Genomic DNA, 22,484 nt, shown 5'->3' with positions numbered 1-22,484 from the left:
AAAAATCCCAACACAAGCAACCAAACATCCCAGCCTTGAAGCTTGTATCCTTTGAAGGCAGTTCACTAAGAATAAATTTTCTAAATACTGAGAACTCTGGGCATGCCCACTGGAATTCAGCCAGAGGCATCAGGAATAAGTAATTAGCAGCTATACTTTGAAGATGCAAAGCTGATTAAACATTTTTTAAATATCCCTACTGACTCAGATAAAAAACCAAATTATTTCACTAAAACAGATATAAAGAATTACTGTGCATTTTTATCACTGTTTAAAACATTACTTTGTCCTCTGATTATCAATATTGACTTGTTTTATGGTGGACTCCTAGAACATTGTAGTTTTAATAGGTACTCTCAATTCACCTTAAAAGAGGGGTAAGTGAAAAACAAACATGATTTATGTTAAGCACTTAAAAGACACTGGGCCTTGATAATTATTTTGTCATCTTGTCTTTACATTTAGGCCCTTATACCAAGAAAACAAGGGTATAAATTGAAGTATTGAAAACAAAAATATCCCAGGAAGTCAAACACCTAAAGGAACTACAACAGAAACCAAAAATTGATAATCAGATAATCTGATTTCCTCAGCATACAAAACTCCCAACCAACACAAAAACCCCAAACCAAACCAAAAACAGACCAAAAAAAAATCCAAAACCAAAACAAGAAAACCCCAAACAAAACCCAACCAACCAACAAACTCCCACCAACCAAACTTGGGGGAAAGACATGCACAATGTATATTTTCTAGTATTTTGAGCATTTTCTCCTAAAAAAAGGATTTTGAAGGAAAATCTTTTACTTGTAAAGAAATCATGGTTTTCAAAAGGACAAAGTTTGCCACCTGACTACAGCTGTCACCACTCAGGGTGAGGAGATAATAATACACAAACACCATCCTCGCTGCAAAGCCTGAATCTAGAGAGCATCTTGAAATTCAATCCAGGTTGACTTGGAGGTGAGACACTTGGACAGATAATAAATTCACTCTCATTGCAACTATAATAATTTCTACTTTTCAATTTCAGGGGCAGGAAAATGCCAAAAAAATTAGAAATGCTTTAGAAATTGAATTTCAGTAATACAGCAAAGACCTTCACTTTCTTAACTGCCAAATGTGAACCTCATTAGCTGGATGACACTGCAATGAGAAGTGAGATCATTGCTCAAACTGTACAACAAGCCTATCTTTGAGCAGACTGGATTGTTCTGCTTCATTCTCCTTTCTCCTCCAACAGAAACAAATCCAAACTCAGAGTATTCACAGCAAGCACATACACGTACATCAATGTCCAAAACTGAAAAATTAAGGACTTAACTTTCCACTTTGGTCAAGTATACTTGGCTTCTTTTAAAAATTACAAGACTTTTATTATATTCTAACCAAGTGTTATAACAAGACAAAGTTCTAACACTAAACTTGAAAACAGGCTTTAAACTGGTCAAAAAGATGAATATTCTTTTTTAACTCACTTTGAAAAAAGGCATTACTTTAGATTACTTCACCTCAAAAAAATCCTCTATTCCTTTAAAGGAAACACTAATCTAAGATTCCTATAAGATTAACTTATTTTCTCTTAAAACAGTAACATTTAATATGCATCTAAGTTGCAAATTCAGGCTAGAAAATAAAATGCAAGAAACACATTCTAGAATATAAACAATGGAGAAAAATAAATGCACAAAGACCACAAAATAAAGGAACAATGTATGAGTAGAAGCTTCTGCTTGTTGCAGGACTTCATTTCCCCAAACAGAAGCCTTTCTCTTGAGCTGTGTCTCTGTCTGAAAAACATGCTAAGACAGAAGTGGAAGAAAACACTTTTTCTATTTTTTAGTACGTAACACCAAAAGAGAAGCAACACTGATATGATAAATCAAATGCTGATCATGATCCATACAAGTACTGACAACCTGAGTACTGAAGAGGTTTACACAGCCCTAACAATCAATCATTCTCATATATGCTAAGAGTCCTGTATTATTGACTTCAGTATCCTCAAGAGTTCTGCAGCCGTTTGGTTTCAACAACTCCCACCCAGAGCCCTCATTTCAGCACTGGCTTCTTATGACTATTAAGCTTCTCAGAGCTTTTAGTGACGCCGTTTGACGCCACAGCAAAACAGTTCTCAGTTCATCTGATCATTCCTGTGTACCTAATAACTCTTTGGAAACCATTACAGAACAAAATCAAGCAATACTACAATGTCTAAATTATATGACTACTTAAAGGAGGACCTGCAGCTTGTGGACAACCTAAAGATACAGCTACTTTGAAGTCTATACATATATAAATCAATTTCTTATTCCAATAAGTCATAATCAAGGCTATTCTGAAGGCTGGATGGGAACAAGATAACAAAAAAGGAAAAAAAATCCTTTTATAGTACTGGTAGAATTTAAACAGTAATAATCATCTATTTGACTCATCAGGATAGTGAGTTACCATTTGCTTGGAATTCACTTATCTCTGCTGATAAGCTACTATAGCTACTATATAGGGAATGCATCCATTGAAGAACATCTTTGACATCTGTATTCTTTTTTGCTTTATTTGCCATTAGCAAAAGAAGGGTGCAGAAGAAAGCCATAGACTTTACCCCCTCACATATGTACAACATTCTATTTTCTAGTGATCTTCAAACTTTAGGAATGGCCTCTTTGGTGAAAAAGAGGAGGAACAGGTGAAATTCAGACCCCAAAGCAAATGTTGTAATGCTGCTTACAAATAAACTTAAAACAAAAAGCATCTCTTCCTTCTTTCAGCTGACTCTTGAGGAATAAAATCAGGGTCACACAAATACAGTCTGCCACACTCAGAATCACACTTAAGAGACTGGAAAAAGTCAGTGTTTTGTTTTTTTTAAAAATCAGGAACTGCTGTAGTGACAGACATACAGCAACTACAGAACTCTAAATTTGGTGAGCAAAATAATTATCAAGCAGTATGCTATTAAATAATTGCAAGTCATGTTCAGATGCAGCTTTCAAAAACGACAAAAGTAATTTGATCCATATGCACACGTGCAATTTACCTGTAATGCCTGGACTAGAAGGGTTGGATAAGGGCTTGGTGCCTTCTGATGACTGGTCTACACTTTTGGTGAGGGATCCATCTACAAGTATATCAGCTTCATCGATGTCATCACAGGTCCCTCCAATCTGAAGGAAATGAAGTTCTCCACCTAAAATCGTCACAGACAACAAAAGAAGAAAGTTTGGACAGGCATACAGCTAAATTCAACTCACAAGACAGGTTTGCACTTAAAACTGCTACGTAATTATGACAGTATTTATGCAGGACCTAAAAACAGTGAAACTGTAGAGGAATACTTATTTTGCTTTAGTATTACTAATTTTTTTTCAGGGCAAATACAAAACAGAACTACAGAAATACTGCAGTTGCAAATGGCATCAAAGGTAAAAACAGCATGGGAGGATGGGTTTTAAAAGGCAATTAACAAAGGATACCTCAATAGAAACCAAAAATCCTAACATTATGACACTTTCCACAATCCAAATTATGCTTATAACAGAAAATATTCTACCATGTCAAGTGAAGGCCTACACTATCTCATCTGTACAGAGTGCCCAAACTTCCTTTTAAAATTCAACATCTAAAAATTAAACTAATTTCTCTGAATTCTCCTAACTAAGGAGCTCTCCACATTATTTCATCAAACCTAGAATTAAAACACTGATCAAGTCAACAGACAAAAGAGCAAAGTCCAAAATTTTCACTGGACACCATGTATTGATAGAAGTTTTAAATCATTCAAGGAGGTAGCCCATTATTCACCACTAGAGATAGACATAGATCAATTCTGTCATTTACAGAGAAGTCATAGAACCAAAGAGTGCTAAGATCCTCAGGTCCAACCATTAACTGCAAGTCCACCACTAAACCATGTCTCTAAAAGCCCCATCTGCACATCTTTTAAATACCTCCAGGGAGAGAGACTCCACCACTGCCCTGAGCAATCTGTTCCAATATTTGGCAACCCTTTCTATGTAAACACTCTTCCTAATATCAAATCTCCCCTTGAGCAGCTTGAGGCCATTTCCTCTCATCCTGTCACTTGTTATTTTGGAGAAGAGGCCAACCCACACCTCACTACAATGTTCTCTTGAGTATTTGTCCAGAACCACAAGGTCATCCCTGAGCCTCCTTTTTTCCAGACTAATCAACCCCAGCTCCCTCAGCTGCTCCGCGCTCCTCCTTCAATTTGTGCTCTAAGTCACTGAGAAAGAATGTTTAACTTTACATAATGCTGGGGGAGGGAGGGTGAGAAGAGCTGTTAGCAGTTACAGAAGTTACAAGGAGTCAAATTAGTAGGATTCAAATCAAGAGGCAAATCCAAGCACAGGCCTTAATGTGATTTTTTCTGAAAAATTATCTGACTTTCAGCATCTAACATTATGACAAACCCTGTTATACAAAATATCCAGGTAATCTGAAACAAAAACACCTGAGAATAAAAATGTAATAAAACCCTAAGATAAAAGCAGGTATAGGTCCTGTACCGTGAGGGGAGTGAAACAGAGTGATAGAGAGGCACAGGGAGAGTGTGAGGCACAGAGGGAACTCACACAGTTTTGGGGATTTTTGAGATCTCACTAAGAGAGACCTGACAAAAAATAGCTTTATAACTCAGTCTTTTATGAAGATAGAAAAACAAATCGCTCAAATGACCAAAATGGTCAGAACAACTCTATGGACAGGATCAGCGCATTGTGCTGTGGGAAAACATACCCCAGGTCTAGTTAATGTACAAAAGTAGTATTTCTGGGATCTGAAGAGATGGGAGATTTTCTCATTATATTTATTTATCTTTTCATTCTATTTTCTCAAAACAGCTATCCATTAAGCCATTTCTTGGTGGGTCTTTTCTAACTGAAATCCACTAAGAAGCCTGTACCTCTCCTCTCTCAGTCTCAAACCACAGATCCTTGGTGCAGAACAGTAAGTACATCCCAAGCAGACCTCGGGAGTGGAGGGGGGAAAAATAGTTCTAGCAAGTAACACTTGTGAGTTTCCTTGAAATTAAACAGATCATAAATAAGCAATTTTCCTCAAACTTCAAAGAGAATTTGAGACACATTAGAAAACACAGACATTGACAGCTTCATTTGGTAGTAGGTCAAACCTTAGTTTGTATATCACTGTTTACTGCTCAGCAGCAAAAAGTCCTTATCATTTTTTCCATACAAGAAAATAGTCATAATCCCTGCATTCCTGAAAGATTCCAACACTTTTCCAAGAAAAAGTCTGTGCTAAACTTGAGATACCTCACTTCCTCTTATTCATTTTTAAAAGCTTCTGTAAAGAAGTCTACCATGAACTTAAGCTGTACAGTATTAGCCTCTGCTTATGCACACTCTTCCAAAATGCTGTAGCTGGCTGTGCCTCTGTATCACAAAGGAGGCATTTCCTCTCACAGAACATCCAAAAATGACTTTCTGATGATGCATGCTTCATTATTTGTTTCAATGATACTGTAGTTCCAATAGTCAAGTGCCAGTGAAAAAATCTGCACAGAAGTCAATGCCTTTTTCTTTTTTTCCTTTTTTTTTTTTTGTGTTACTACTATTGCTTGCAGCACTAGGCTCAAAGAGTGACTTGTCCAGTGCTTTCTAATTCTAGCCAGGGAGCAAACATCTTAAGTAGCAGTTTATCTGAAGGTTCCCCTGCTTGCATCACTTTGACAGAAGCAATAAATATTTCTGTTGTACTACCAAGAAGAAATGAAAGCTGACACTGACTTACTCAGTTATCACAAAAGAGACAAACTGGAAACTAGCATCATTATACTTCCTTCAAAATCTAGGTAACACAATCAAAACATTGCTAATTTAATTCTGAACTGTATTTAAAACCTGCAATTTGCATGGATTCAAGAACCTGGTAGCAATACAAACAGAACACAAAAATCATGGATTTATTCAAATAAATCACAGGCTTCCTTCAGGCAAAACAGTTCCTGGCTCCAGGAAAGCAGCACTGGAACAAGCTAGAGAGCATGTCAGAGACTAAGGCCACTGCAGTCAAAGCCAATTTGGTGAGATGTTCCTGCACTCTAGAAGCAGTTTGGGAAGAGTGACACCATTGTTATCAGCAAATCACAACACGATGACAGAGCTGAACAATATACAATTGATTAAAAGGAATTAGAAAACAAAGCCATAGCACAGGCAACTATGCACTAATCAATTTATACTCCACCTCTTCTCCTGTCATTGGTTAGCTTTAAATGTGCAAGTTCAGAACACCTGAAAAATATCATCAAGAAAGCTATGCCAAAACCTCACTTGGAGACACTTCATTTTAAACTAGTCTAGGAGAGCTTAGCTATAAAATTCTGCCTTGACTTTGAAAAGATAAAATGCATTTGAATAGGGATAAGCAAAAGTCACCATGCCTAGAAAGAAATAATTAAAAGCCCTCTTACAGGATGAAAAAGAGTTCTGTAAGAGAGGTTCTTGTGAATCAGATAATAATCCTCATTCAATTTCCTGCTCAAAAGTGCAAACATTCCACTATGTATACATACATATGGTGCGTACAAACTCCAGAGCTGCTTGAGGAATTCACCTGTAGGATTACTGGTCTGGTTTTTTTTGCATATCTCATCAAGAAACTTGTGGACTGACTTGATCAGATCTTTAGAGAGGTGAAAGTAAAGGCTGCTTTGTTTTTTTCTTCTTCTGTAAGTTTGAAAGGATTGGAGATAGCCAGCTTGAGAAAAAAATGGTTGGAGAAGGACGGCACCTAAATAAACTCTGTCTTTCCCTCCTTTTTTTAAGAAATCTCTCTGCCATATTCATAATGAATGGTACAACAGATACGACTCCAGTGACAAAGATGATAGAGGCTAAATACTAGTGAAAAAAATCATCATCAAGGACAGCATGAGCAGGAGAAATTTCATGAGCAGACTGTTAAACCTCTGTCTTGAAGATGTTTGAGAATTGTGATCAATACTGTCTTTCTGAATGGGTAAGTATAATTGACCTTGACTTGAAGATGAGCTCTCAGCATCACTTCCAATACTAACTCTGAAGTGGAAAAAACTTGGCCTCTCTCAAATCTTATTAGACTCCATTACCAAGAAAGGTAAAAAACTGAAAATACTGAATTGATCCCTGAACTTCAAATACACAGTACACAGGGCAGGCAAAGGGAGACACAAGATATCCAAACTAAATTAGAAAAAACTACAAAGTGCAATTACTACATATTTACAACTCAAGAGCAAGAAAGCCGCTATAAATGAAAGGCATGAGACTTGGGGGAATCAATTCTCAAATGTATCCAAATGTGCCATCCAGTTCTGCCAGGCTTATCTCTTTCTGCTGGTAAGAAATATCAGCATCGGCAACTCTGGACATACCAAAATCCAGCCCCAAAAATACTTTTTCCAATGAAAGGGAGGGACTAAAAACTCTTGTTATATTGTAGCACCTTTAAAATGTTATAATGTAACAGATGCAAAATTTCACCTGAGCACCATCCAGCAGTAAGAAACTATATCTAGACCTCTTAAACATTAGATAATAAACTTTGAATATCAAAATACTACCCTACAGCAGTATCTCTATTTAAAACCAGTACCTGCTGCCTTGTTTTAGAATAAAGAAATTACTTATTTTCTTACTTAGTATTTTGAACGTCATAAAAGCAGAGTTTAGCCTCTTATTAATGACACAAGCGAAAACATCTGAATCCTCATATGAGAGCAGACAAAACACTGTTAAGAGGGATATTAAATACAGTCTGATATTAAATATAGTCTACCTTGGCCAAGGGGAAGAGAAGAAAGCAAAATTCAAAGAGATTAAAGTTCACTATGTTTGCTTAATGGAACTGGAACCAAGAGTATACTTGCACACTTTCCCCCAGAGGTCAAGCTCAGGTAATCCTTGCAGAGACAGGTAAGTACCTGAAGCTGAGACCAAGAGGTAACATCCTCAAGTGTGACTCACAAAGATGGATGACGTCAAATGCAGGTCTAAAACGTCTTTCCATAAAACCACTCCAGATCTGAAGCACCCATTCACACAGTGGGTCCTTTGTCAGTCATATCTTAGAGGCAGCTATGAAAAAAATTTTTATAATCTACTAATGAAAATAATACATCCACAAGCAGGAGAAACAGAAGAAAATGCTATTCTGCACTCAGAACTTTCTGACATTAAAGTACCTCTTTGCCTACTCTGACGTCCCAAACAAGTAAACAGGAAAGAACACACTGCTCATGCCTGAGTATTTTGCAACATCATCCAAGCACTTCCAATGCATGTATGCTCCAAAACTTTCACTTAAAATTTTCATTTATGTCTTTGCACTACAAGCTCCTCTGTAGAATAATGTTGCACACATCAGTGAATACAGTTATTCTACTTTCAGGGTATCTCTCTAATGCCATCAGACTGCAGGCATCATCCCACTTGTGGCAGTAAACCTAGAGGAGCAAACACCTCTAAGTGGTTTGCAAAGAAGCCTAAGAAAAGAGCACTCAAGAAAAAAAAAAACTAACAGCAAAATCCTCCATCTTCAGCCACCTAGCTAAGCAGGAAATTCCACCCATTTAAAGCAAAAGTTTAAAGGACAATTATTATTCAAGACAAGGAAAATTATGCAAAGCTTATTTTATATACTAAGCTATTCAAACATACAGTAAGATAGAGGATTTAAAAAGTTAGATTAATAGTTTAGGTTTTTGATTTGCTTTTTCTTCTAGTGCTCCTGAATTTTATACCTTTTATGCCTTATATTTAAACCTTTCAGTTCAGTCATTCTTTATTAAGCAACGTATTTTGGCATAAATGCTTTGACTCTGAGGCTTCAGACATACCTAGCATCATATCCTGAAATTTAGACCTCTTAAGGACATTGACCCCTAAGTATTTATGATGGCTCTGGACTTAATTTCTCCAAAGTGAGAAAAACATAACAATGACTGATTCGCTAAAAAAGGAACAGAAATTGAAAGCCTCTTAAGACCTTTAAGCCATGAAAATAATGAACGCTGAAGTCCATGGTTGAGCAGAAAATGGAAGTTCCAAATAGAGGTATTGTTGTCATCTTATCACAGGGGTTCCATACCTTCTTGGTGTTTCTTGTGGGCAGCTCTCAGAGCACTGACTCTTTCTCCTTCACAAAGGAGCCAACTGACTCCAATTCCCTGCTCTATAGCCAACCCACTCTTTCATAAGAGAAGAAGAGCACTCTTCTTCTCATTGGTTACAGTTGTGGCCTGTTAAAGTAAGGCTTGTTCCTAATCTTTGCTAACTGGCCCACTTGTAACTCCTGAGGGGTAAGATTACTCTCTACACTATCTTTATTTTCTTATATTCTATCCCTCTACAAGATACAGTGGATGTAAATGAAAGATAAGAATAATCAGTGGATTTTTTTTTAAAGTAAACAAAGTACTATATTCAAAAAGAGGACCCTTGCAGGCTGACTTGATGCCTATAGCATACTGGGCTACATAAGACAAAGTACCCCAAAATCTCAGTCGTCTTAAGGGCAGCACAAACAGAAGAAATCCAAAAAAGCTATTGTTGAATTACTAGATGGGTATTATAATACTGAGAGGGATTTACTGCAAAAGCAGAATGATGTGCTTGTCCATTACAAGGAAGGTGGAAGTATTCTCCAGTCAGTAACAGAGACGGTAGTTGTCTAGACAGAGACAAAATACTCCTATCGCAGTAGGAGTTCCAGCTCAAGAGACCTGTATATCTTAATACTCCATGCCCCAAAGAGGTTTAGGTAATAGCAAAAGCTACTAGAGTATGATTTCCATACACACAAGAATTGGATGGAAAAGTACCACGCACAATAAGCTCTTTAACTTTTATCATGACTCTTAAAACACAAGAAAGGCTAAATACCTTTGATGAAAGGAAAGAAAATGATAGTAATAAAATTCTGTAGAAAAAAATATTCTGCTTGGAGGTCTTTTCAATGAGATTGCAGTTTGATCAGCTAAGTATAAAGTGAAAACATTATGACATGGTGTCCTGGAATGACTTTATGATACTTGTATCTCTGTCTGTTTAGCCCAAAAATAAGTTCTGCTCCTTTAAGACTGGTTCTGAGAGCACACGGGGGGAGAGAAGAAGCACAGAGTTTGTTATCAGAAACTGCACTTTCTCCTCCACATTCCTGCTCCTGGCTGTGTGGTCTGCAGCATGGACAGCAAGAGAGAGCTCTCCTTTGTCTTTAGTTAGTTTTTAGCCAGCTGAGGCCAGAGAAGTTCCCTGGACTGTGATTTTTCTTTTTCTTAGAACTGTTCAAACCTGCTCTGGACTGAAAACCCAGGAGAGCACCTGGAACTCACACTTGTGGCCCACCAGCCTGAGCCTGGGCCACAGCATTTCCAGCACTGGAGGGACTGATCAGAGACTGAGTGAGCTGAGCTACAGCCCACCAAGGGGATTTTCTGAGTTGGTCATCTCTTCAGACTGGCAAGAAGTTTTCTTGTTTAATATTGTTCATTTTTTGTGCTGGTGAATGCTTTACCTGTTAAACAAACAGTTTTTTCCCCTTTTCTCCAAGGAAATATTTTCCCAAGCCAGTTGGGGGAGGGACCACTTGAATTTGCTTTCTAGAAGAACCCCTTTGGAGGTTTTCTCCCAAATTTGCCTTAAACCAGGACACATGGATATGACAGAACAGTTTTCAAAGGCAATTAACCTTTCATTTAGAGCTCCATTTTAATTAGGAAAAAGCGTGCATTATTAAATACAGCTGAACCAGTTTAATAGCTATTTCTTCAAAAGCAGACACAATTTAGTAAATATGTATGTTACCCTTGGGAATCTGCAAACATAAATACTAGTTACTAACTTGCAACGTTTTTTCATTGGTATTTAAAAAGCAAATCTGAAATGCCCACTTCTAGAAATCTTTGTAGGTGACTGAAGGAGCCTTTAAGAAAACTGAGATGTTTACAATACACTTGACTTTATCTGTTGGAAATAACAAGTAAATCTGAATTAACAACTGCTCATAGGAGGACTCTATAATTAGTGTAACACTGTCATGAAAGGAAAAAAGGTATCAATTTCAATTCTTCTAGTAAAGAGGAAGCTCAACGTGATATTGGTGGGAATTTATTTGAAATCTATGAACCATCCTATCAGCTTAACCCCTCTGAGAGCCTAAGCATTTCCTCCACAGCTGCAATCAACTGGGGATGAACTAACCAGAACACTGGGACATGGAGGAACTCAGCTGGATAACACCCAGAGCTGTTTCCAGTGCTCCAATGTGGCACACAGAAACAGGGAGCTGTGTGGTGGCTTAGGGACTTTTACAAAATAGCCGTTACCTGGACTTGAGTTACACTCCCCTCCTACCTGCCCACTTCCCCAAAATGCCTTGTGTTCATTTGGAAAAAAAGAATCCTGCATGGATAGTCTGGCTCTAACACTCAAGAAAGTACAATCCAAACTGCAAAAAGCTGAAGGAGAACCAAAGTACCTGAATGAAAATACACTGGGATAAGGTATAAAAGCATTATCTTCTCTGCTCTCTTGAATATCATCAATTACAGGCAAAAAAAATTTTCCAAAGTAGGATTTCTCTATCATAGAAGTAAGTACATACAAGAATGACTTTTATTTGTTTTGGACTTAAGAAAACCTGTGCATCTTCAAGAATTAAGACACATGCAAGAACTACTGCCATTCTAGAGATTAAAACTGACATTTAAGGTGAGGAATTAACTAGAGTCCATGCTTCCTAGACCATTAAACTATGTACATTCAGTGAAATTTGAAATTTACATTTCATATAACATAATCCAAATACAGTAAAATAAACATTTTTTTTTAAATTTGAAGAAAAATTTTACCTTTGGTGCATGCACATAATCTGTCTGTGCCCGAACAGTATATCACAGAGACAAACATATCTGGTTCTTCGGTGCCCTCTTTTTTAGGTGGCTCCACTTTGGCCAGAATTTCAAAGTTTGAAAGATCTAGTATTTTTACATATCCTCCCTGAGTAGTTATTACCAGGTGCCCAAGAGTAGAGATCTCAGATCTTCTCTCTCTCCCACTGCCATTTTTAGAAGATAATTGTATTTCCTCTACAGGCTCCTCACAGTCGTCTTCTCGATTATCCAATATATCTGGTGGGAGTAAAATCATTGAGGTAATTGTGTCTTGGGGGTCTTTGATATGCTGGATTTTTACTGGTTCCTCCTCTAGAGTAACTATTCTAGTGGCATAATTCATTTTATAAAGCACTAGGTATCCACCACTAACACTTCTCTGTTCAGGCTGAATTATTAAAGGAGTTGGTACATCTGCTGGTGTCTCCTGCTGGATTACATCAATACTCGTGCCATTCACTACGGCAAGACTTGATTCTAGTTCCCCCTTCCTTCTATTACATAGTGCCGAGTTTAATTTATTTAAATTATTCAAGGCCTCTACTTGATTTATTGCACTCAGAGACTCAACGGGACAAGTCCGCAGTCCTACTAACAGATGAACTCCATCTGCACAAGGTGTGATTGAATCCACACACAGGTTCTCCTCCTCTGCAAACTTGGGCAGACGCAGGCACTGAACCAAAGTCCCAGGCTTGGGAACCATAGAGCTCCACTTGTCCGAGTCCGGAGATGTCAGGTTGGCTGCAGCATCTGCAAACTGCTGAATGTAAGTCACAGGGGGGTCCTGTAACAGCAACTGTTCCTGACTGTCCAGCTCCATTTCAATGATCTGTGGAACTGTGAAACCATCATCGTGGATACTTTTACTCATAATATTGTTCATCTGGGAAAAGAGTTTTCCTGCTTTTTCATCAGACTCCTTGATGCTGTACAGCAGCAACACAGGCAAAGTCCTCCTTACCAGAGGGGAATTCAGTTCTGAATTAGTGCAGGATTCATTGTCAGTTGATCCCTGTTCAGAGACACTCTCACCTCGAGTCCTGCTTAAGCCATCCAGTGATCTCTGAGAGTTACTGCTAACGGGAGAGGTAGCAGGTGATTTGTATGTTAATAGACCTCCAGCTAATAAACAAGGAAAAGGAATGTTGTGTTGTTCTAGATGTTTTTCCTTCATCTTTTCACTCTTACAGTTGGCCAAACAGGGATTTGCCCCAAGTTCTTCCAGATCTTTAACTGTGTCCTCCAGAACATTTGCAACAATTTCCCACTGAAGTTTTTCAGGTTGTTGAAGAACACTGAGAGCTGTTATATCAAGGCTGACTTCCATCGTTTCTTTTTGTGATGTATGCCCTTTAAAACAAAAACGTTTAACATAATACACATGCTCAAAAAACACAACAGGAATCATACTGCATATATTACAGTTTGTTGGAAAAAAAGCATCTTTTTCTACATTTCATGCTCTTTTTTTCCCCACTTGGTGATCCTTACTCAAAGATGTAAACCACATTATAGAAAATAAACATGTAGTCCTCCCTCCCTCAAAATTTCTGACTGAACCTCTAAGAAAACAACACAAGAATACCATGCATAGCACTGTTCTGCTTCCATAAAAAATCTTTACTCAGGAAGAAATACTTATCAAAGTGCAAACCCTTAGGGAAATAATCAAGACACAGGAACTCTTTTGGCAATCCCCTGAATTTAAAGCGTGTCATACAGCTGTAATTTGTTCCTGTTCTAAGAAAGTTCTTTTATCTTGGTTTGTGTGCTTTATTGACAGCAAGACAAGCAATGCTTGTTGTCAAGTAAGACATTTATTAACTAACAAAGTGCAGGGTTTTTTTTCTCCTGCATGCCATCTCTCCATCACACAAACTTAAATACTGGCATTCCTTTCAATGGTAAATCCATTGAAAAATTCTTTTCCAAGGTAAATTCTTTTCCTTTTTTCTAATCCAGTGAATATGATATCAGTTTTGACAGGGTTTTTTTAAAGTCTGGAAGAAGAATTTCCCCTTTCACCTCTAAACTATTACATATATAACAGGTCAGATATAACCTACCTGTAACAGATTCTGATCTGGAATGCTCTTCACTGTCTGAATCCTCCAGTAGATCATCACTGGAAAAAAAATAATGCACTAATGACACCATGTACATGCTAACTGCAGGCTTATTTTTAATTAAATTAGTAAAAATTCATAAAAACCACAATGTGTACTATAGCTGGCCATTCTTTTCAGCCAGCATTGTTCATCCATTGATGAGTTCATCACAGACACCAACAACAAAGACTTTATCCTCCATTACTGAATCAGTAGACCAGATTTCTTTTTGCCTGATTCTACTATTGTATTTCCTACAATTCAGGTCTAAATTGAATTAAAATGAAAACCAGTTCTCAGGAATCTTTCCAAGAAAAATAAAACCATACAATCAGGACATCTGAAAATGAATATCAACATCTTCAAATTCCTCAAAATCATCTCTGGAAAGTAGAGCTGACAGATTGGTCTTCAGTTCTACAAGCGATTTTGTAGCTAGTACTGAAACAAGGGATGAACAGTGTTGTTGGTTTTATAAATACTGCCAGAGAAATCTTTTTGTCATAAAACCAGACTCTGTTCAAGACACCTTTTCAAGAGAAATAGGACCCTGAGTAGTTCTAAGAATACATAAATAATTAACGCACCTGACTTTTCCAATAAAAGAAATTATTTCCTATTACAGGCTCATTACACACAGGAAGGACAGTAATCCCTTTGCAGCTTCAGGTAAAACTACTCACAGTACCAAGTCAAATCCTCAAACTTCAGCAAACCAGATGCTTATTCCTCATATCAAAGAAATACATCTTTGTGGGGTCAAACCTGATCAACATTCACTTCACAACATGGCAGACACAATTCAATACTTTAATTCTGATCCAGCTTCCCCTTAAGCAGAGAAGTGAGAATAAATTCCACGTAGGTTAAATGAAATGGAAGATGCTTAGTTCTAGGCCATATAATTGCACTGTCCTTTATCCAGCTCTTAAAATTGGTTTAATTCTGTAACTATTAAGGAGTTCCCAGCCCTAAAGCTACAGTAAGAGTCCAGGCAGCTGCTGATGCTGCTCATGTCAGCAGAAGAGCAACCTTTCTATTTGCTCTGCACTACTGTAGACATCACACTAAGCTTAAAACCAAGATTTACATCCCTGCGCATATAACAGTATTGTTACCTTCTTCTTAATGCTGAAGTTTAAGAAGCAACCTTCAGAAAACTAGCAACACTTCCCAGTCAACTTTTGTTCTACATTTTCCAACAGTTATTCACTCTATTGAGCTTTGGCAACACCAGACAAGAGTACCCAGTAACTGGATTAGGCTGCATGAAGCACAAGTGAAATACTACTTTTTTCTCACATCACACTTTCTAAGCAGTGACATACCCTGTAGCTTATCCAAACCTTCACAACAGGACTATCTAATTCTTTAGAGTCTGTATATGTGTACTAAAGCGATGCAAGGAAGCACAAATTCCTAGCACAGCTAAACAGTTTATTTTCAGAATGACATAACCACAAATTGTGGAGAAGCAATCAGAAAAAAAGCATGTTCCAGAAGTCCAAGAGGAGCCTTTACTTTCAAGATCTGAAATGTATAATCCATAACTAAAATGAAAGGCTGATGCAAATCTTATATTCCTTTCTCTTTTTACACTGCCTCTGAAACATGAGCATAGAGCAGCAATGAGATCTGAAATCTCTTTGCTAGTGGAGTATAAAACTGGAACAGCAGGAAACTGGCTTAGAAAATAGAAATTTAGATTAGTCTGTTTCAAGTGTTGAATTATGTACAAAAATACAGAGTGACTAAAAATATTATTTCCATGAAAACAAAATTACCAATCTTATGTTTCACAAAGCATGACTTTGCTAAATGACATTTACCACTCACACAGAAGCATTTAATATTTCTCATTTGGTAGATTGGCATACCTGTCTCCTTCTAATTTTGGTATGTCTGAGCAGCTAGAGGAATCTTCTAACCATGCTAGTGTTGGTCTCCTTGAGTCAACCCCTGAGCTCTGTTCTCCTGATAACATAAGTTGCTGCACAATAGCGGGATCATATGCATTGATTTCAAATTTTAAGTGGACCTGAGAAATAACAAGAAAAAACAGAAGAGGTATTTGATTTTGAATCAGGATATGCCTGATCAGTAAATAGCTGATAAAAAATAATTATTTATATTGCATACCTTCATAAGTTTGGAAACATCCCATATGCAGATCTTTCCTCGTTTTGTTGCAGCAGCTAGAAAATGAGGGCAACTTCCAGATCCAAAGCAGGTTATTCTGTCAGTGCCATCTGTGCAGGGAAATTGCGCTGGACTTGTTGCCAGTGTGACTGAAAGAGGTACATTCTGAGTGTGCTCACCCTTGACAAATGGGCAGTTTGGGGAATGTCTCTCATGTTCAGACCTTTCCAAATTAAAAACAAACACAGAAAACAACCAGTTTTTACTGTGAAAACTACACACAGTATACGCAAGTTAAGCCCTAGAAGTGAAGCTGAAACTGAACTGTTTGAACTCTGCAGTCAACCATACAAGAGAGTTCTGAAGTTACTAACACAGCTTTCCCTGCTGATTCTCAATAGCAGACTGTATTAAAGACTTTGATCACTCAATATGCATTCATAGTCAAATGGATCAATCTACACAATGCTCTTAATATAATTAGTCCATTAAAAAAAATTGTTCTATAGGCAGTGGCCAATCATGTCCCCACAAAGAAAAACCCAGATTAAATTACCGTACATTAAAACTCTAATGTTATGAGTAACTTTAGAAGCAATGTCCTGTTTTTAGTTCTATATCCACAATTAAAAAAATCAAAACTGGAAACAGTCCTGAATGTCACATTAACCAAGAAGCATGGAAAAAAATGAATCTTGATATACAACTAAGGCAGAGACATGACAAGAGCAATTACACGGCTACAAAATGTCTTGAAAATTGTAAGTGAAAGGAGTAGACAAAAATGATGAAGATAATATTACAAGGAAAAGTTTCCACCAAGGCACGAATATGATGTGTTCAAGGAAAGATTACAAACTACCAACTAATCAAGAATAAAATTACATTAACAACTCTTTAATTAGTGTAAGGTCCCCCCCCTTTCAGTCACCATCCACAATTTCAGATGATTCAGGAAACTAGTAATGGATACTGCTATTTCACATAAAAGGCAAATATGCACTAAACAGTCAGAGCAGTTTTTGAACCTGAAAAGAGATGTATTCTAGTCTCAATCAAATAGAAGACTCAGTCTAGATCCCCAGAAACAAGTACTGGCTGACAACTCTCCAGGAGCAATTTGAAATGAAACAGCAAATCAGAATTAAGATATAAAACCAACTATATTTTTTTCTTTTAGTATTACACAGAAATTTGACATTGTACATCAAATCTTTTTGTGACTTGTTCCATGGAATCATTTTGAGAAATGCTGATTTTTGTCCTTTGAAGATTTCTAACCTCTTCAGCACAAAATTAGGTGTACTTCACACATCATTAACCTTACCAAGGTTCATCTGTAGGCTCCCAGCACACCAAGCACACACTACAGGTAAAGCACATGGCTCTGTCATCTCCTGATGAAGCAGGCTATGAAAATAGGAAGAAGCACTTGAAATTTATATAGCTATGTACTACAAAACACTTTTAACTAGGTGATCAACTTCTTTCCCTCTAGTGACATACTAAAGCATCACACCGAACATATAAAAGGCCACAAATTATATACTACAAAGTGGCAGCATTTCACATTAAAAAAAGAATACACATTACTGTAGAAGAGATCAAGAACTAACATTCATGCAAGTAATTGGATGCAAACCACAGACAAAGAACAGAAATTACATTTTTTTCTTTGGCAAAAGTTCACAAGGTTCAAAAAATTTAGAACTGCAGCAGAAAACATGCTTGGATAAACATGGGTTAAAAGATATTCCTACCAATCTCTTAGGACATAAAGTATTCTCTACCACTCCTCTGCAAAGAACAGTTGTTACTAGCTGAAGTAACTGAGGAAAAGCAATCAAAATTTCCATTCTCTTAAAATTTAGCATTTTCATGATCTCATTTCAAGATATGCTTGGGAATATGCAGATGCAATTCCAACATATGAATTCCCTGCATTTTTCCTTCTGTGCAAGTTTAAGAAATCATCCAAAAACTTCATCCACCTATCACCCTTTACAGCTGACAGAATGAAACAGACAATATTGCTGTCAAAGGCTAGGCACTGCCCAGCAATCATTACCTAAATCCATATTATAAATATTTTTTAAAATCAGGAATAATTTCAAGGAATGAAAAATGGAAATAAGCAAAAGTAGTGGAATAAAACATTGAGGTTGTATTTATTCACTGAGCCTAACAATTTAATGTGATCTAGGACCTCTGTTTGATACAACAAAGTCCTACCAGGAAAGTATGTTTAGAGAACTCCAGTGCCAAGCTTATTGCTTTTTTGCTTTACTTGTTATATAAAATAAGAAAAAAAGCCCTACTAGAAAACATCACCACTTTTTTTCCCCTGACCTCCCACCTGGGGAAAAAATACTAAGAACAACTAAATCTCTTACCTGGTGATAGAACCCAGCTTGAGCCATAGGATCTGGCTGTGCCCACCGATAACCCACATGAGGCCATGAAGTGAATGTCTCCCGTCTGTTAGCTTCACTATACATCAAAGACCTAGAAAGGTGAAAAACCCTACATGACCCAAAATTGCCACTTAAAATTAAAAACCCAAAGTATTTATAAGACTTTCAGTCCTTTAGTAACCATTAAAAATAGCATAAATAGTTACCTATAACTTACACATAAAATTATAATTAACTATTACAGGAAAATTACAAACCTCCCTCACCTGGGTGCTTAAAGTACAACCCCAGCAAAAAACTAAAAGCCACACAACAACCTCTGGACCTTAGGAGCAGGATTAAGAAAATAAGCTTCCAGGTAGCCCATTTGATCTACCTGCAGAGAAAAGCATCAGATACCCAAAGCTATTCTGCATCGAAGGCAGGTGGAGAAGCTAGCCCAACAGAGTGCAAGAGAGCTGGATTTTCTTAAACATGACAACTACTGTAAAAATTTGGGGTTCTTAGTTAAACACTTATAAATTTACATATTTAAAAATTCTCTAAAGTGATATTTTAGGCTTAACTAAATAGATGACACAACCCTCCTTCCCAGTCACCACTCACTACATACTGTAATACTCACAAATTTTAAACTACTAAGTCCCAAAATATGAACCCCTCTGCAACTTAGGTAAGACAGCGAAGAAGTTCCTCTCTTTTCCACCTTCACTCAATGCATGTCTCCCATTTGCAACAGCACATGAGAAATGAGTATCAGTTTTCCTTTTCCCTTTACAGAGTTTTGTTCTCCCAAGAACTAGGGCTGTTAGAGGGAAATGTGCCTTATTTCTGTTTCTGCTTCTCAGTTTCAGGAGATTTTTGCTGTCTTGTAAGAGAATGGAAATATTAAACATTTCCTGCCAAGGAAGTAATCTATTCTAGCAACACTCACATAAGAGCTATCTTAACTTGACATTTTACCAGCTCAAGAGACAGATCTTGGGACAGCTCTAATCAAAATACAATGTGGTGAGGTATAGGTAGACCTGAAGGCTTGGGAAAGGAAAGCTAAGAGATGAAATCAAATCCATTAAATTATTTGAGATGTAAGAAATGATAATACAAATGCAAAAGAGTATTTGTACAGACACTTTCAAGAAAGAAAAATTTATAAACTTAGAAGATTTACCACTATTCTAACTAGTCTCAGCTTATGAAGGTTAAAATAATGCTCGTGTATACATTACCAATTTGATAGAAATAGATGAAGCAGCAATCTGAGATAAAATGTTCTCTTATCCTACACATGTTGCAGTTGACTAGAGAGTTCAGAAGTAGCATATATATGGTCTGCAAAGGTAACTTCCTAAACTTCTAAACCATAAAACATAATAATGACTCTTTCTTGTATGAAGGAAAAGCAGTTGACTTCAGGATACAATGAAGTATGTATTTAAGGCTTCAATTCTTACCTTTCTAAAAGTGTATGTTGGGATTAAGAGCAAAGTAAATTTGATTTGCATTAAAGCTGAAACCCAGACAGTCTTGTGGTGTCCATTAAGGCTTTCCTAAATTCAGTAATATGTATGGCACAGCACACATTAAACAGTTTATTAGCTGTATGTGTAAGAGCAACGAAGTACAGCATAGGACTAACTCTTTAACTAAGTTAAAGTCATCTAGGAGCTTATCCTGATACAACTAAGGGGTCAAATTCATCACTTATTTTGCATTAATATACCTGTCCACAGATCGGCCAGGTCCCACACCGAGCTCTGGTCGTGCGCTGGGTAAGAGGTAAGATAACCTATCCATCACAGAGGATGCTACAGGTAAGGCAGCAATATTTTGATTTATCTTCTTGAGTTCATTTACAATGGCACTGGCGACAGACTTCAAAACATGATGAGGAAGGTGGAACGTAACCGTTGCCCACTAAATAAGGAAAAAAGTGTCTATGTTTTAGAATTTGAAAATCTTAACAACAAACAGATCAGAAGAGTGTCAAAACCAAAACCCAACACATGTGGTATCAAGAAATACAACAACAGACACACAAAAGCAACACGAACATAACACAAGGAAAGTAACCTCAAATTTTAAGCTCAGTTGGGTTTATTACTTGAGTTTATCAGCAAGAAACTAATCTTGTTTCTTCTCTTACCAAGTGAAGCTTCACACATAAAACTAAGGAACAGATAATATATTCCATTGTCTTCAAACAAAATCCACCACACTGAGTCACGGATTTTGCATGTTTCAATGGTAGACACACAAACTAGACTTGGGAATCCATGTTAGACAGTACAAATTCTTACCTTTGCAACTTTATGATTTGCTGCTGTTTCATGTGAGGTATTTTTTAAGCCATCCTTCAGTTGTGTGATGAACAAATCATATCCCTCTGTGCTAGAAACATCTACTTTTTCTATGCAAGCAGATAACAGCTGCTGAGCCTAAAATGCAGATGTGCAAGCAAAGTTAGCATCCACACTGAGTAACTACAACAGGAATTATGCCTGTTTCATTGCTCTCGGAAATGTCTTTTGCCAGATCCTACTTTATCATATATTATATCAGCATAATTGCCATTCCAGACCTGAGTATGATGTTCCAAATTTTACATCACAGGCCAACCCACAGATAAACTTCAGCAATGGTAACAGTAATTACTACAAATTCTCTCAAGGGCAATATTACCAAATGTTAAAAAAAGTCAGTCATAAAAGTTAAAACAAGATCTATTAAAGAAACATCTATTGCCCAATGCTTTCTCTTCAAAAGGATTCATTTAGCTTTAATGACAAATAGTGACAGCAAGAACAAAAGTCTTGCCATTTTCTGAGTAGCTTTGTACCTTCAAAAAGGTAGATAATAATGAGAACAACCACACTGCAATACAATTGGAGCTAAGTTACTTACAATGCTAATACAGCAAAGCTGAAAAATGAAGCAAAGAAAAACCCAGGCCAGTTTAGAAGTTAGTTCTTGAAACTCAGAAATAATGCAGCTAGAAAAGAATGCTATAATCGTCCATTTACAGACATTTTCTTCCAAGTCTCATCTGTTTCCAGCTTATCCCTCTGTCTGCTAACTTCATGTTGACAGGTAAGGTTTAAAGGAATGCTTGTTGTGCAAGGCACAGAGTATTCTAAATCTGCTGTTAGGTGAGTTAACATCTGAAAAACATTACAGGAATTCTTTCAAGTTAAAAATACAGGGAAATATTTCCCAAGGACAATGGTCAGCCAGTCCTTTAAACAACCACGAACTGCTTGAAACAGCACGAACCAAAAGGCCCTTAGTTATGTCCTTGGGAAGTTCAGGGGAAGAAAGACTGAAATAAGGCAAACCAGCCCCTGAGCCAAGGTTGTATCAGAAGAATAACAGATAGACTGTGGAAGTTCCTCAATTTCAGTGTTCTACGGCCAATTCAAAACAGCACAGAGATGGCTTCATAACTTGTTAATGCTGACAATTAGAAATGCATAAAGGTGCACTGCACTACCAGCAGATCAAACTACTTAAGTGCAAAAATTTGCAGAAAAGTTCTAGAGACAAAAAAAAACCCCACTAAATACCCCTCCTTGGATGAAAGTTCTTGACCTTTCTATGATGAAAGAGGTGGACAGATGTGTTTGTATGATATTTGCTTAGTATTTACTAAGTTTTTCCAAGGTCTGGGTTACCACCTCTTTAAAATTGAAAGAACTTGAGACTGATACTGTTTTGCCTCCTTCCTCACTGATCTAGTGATCAAACTCCCAAAGCTACTCCTCCTACTGAACTCCACATTTCTTTTTCTACAGGAAGGATCTTAACAGAGAAGTGCTGTAAAAAAGGGTCTATAAACTCTTTAGAACCAAAGAATCTCTGTGCCAAAAACTAACACAAACTTATAGATTGTATTGAACCATGTGAGAC

At 37.1% G+C, this 22,484-nt stretch overlaps 1 protein-coding gene across 1 annotated transcript in view; it reads right to left on the bottom strand.

Moving 5' to 3' along the window:
- The window catches only part of BIRC6 (baculoviral IAP repeat containing 6), a 177,768-nt gene that overhangs the window by 138,674 nt on the left and 16,610 nt on the right, over nucleotides 1-22,484 (bottom strand). Inside the window, exons 3-11 of the mRNA XM_058802446.1 lie at nucleotides 20,879-21,016; nucleotides 20,302-20,495; nucleotides 18,558-18,669; nucleotides 17,492-17,574; nucleotides 16,165-16,387; nucleotides 15,903-16,063; nucleotides 13,984-14,042; nucleotides 11,873-13,267; nucleotides 3,041-3,190 (exon numbers count right to left, since the gene is read on the bottom strand). Of these exons, the coding sequence (XP_058658429.1) occupies nucleotides 3,041-3,190; nucleotides 11,873-13,267; nucleotides 13,984-14,042; nucleotides 15,903-16,063; nucleotides 16,165-16,387; nucleotides 17,492-17,574; nucleotides 18,558-18,669; nucleotides 20,302-20,495; nucleotides 20,879-21,016 (2,515 nt within the window). The remainder of the gene's footprint in view (nucleotides 1-3,040; nucleotides 3,191-11,872; nucleotides 13,268-13,983; nucleotides 14,043-15,902; nucleotides 16,064-16,164; nucleotides 16,388-17,491; nucleotides 17,575-18,557; nucleotides 18,670-20,301; nucleotides 20,496-20,878; nucleotides 21,017-22,484) is intronic.

This window comes from Ammospiza caudacuta, chromosome 3 (genome assembly GCF_027887145.1).
Source record: "Ammospiza caudacuta isolate bAmmCau1 chromosome 3, bAmmCau1.pri, whole genome shotgun sequence".
NCBI lineage: Eukaryota > Metazoa > Chordata > Aves > Passeriformes > Passerellidae > Ammospiza > Ammospiza caudacuta.
The sequence above is the reverse complement of the archived record's forward strand: the minus strand, read 5'-3'. Positions and strand labels throughout refer to the sequence as shown.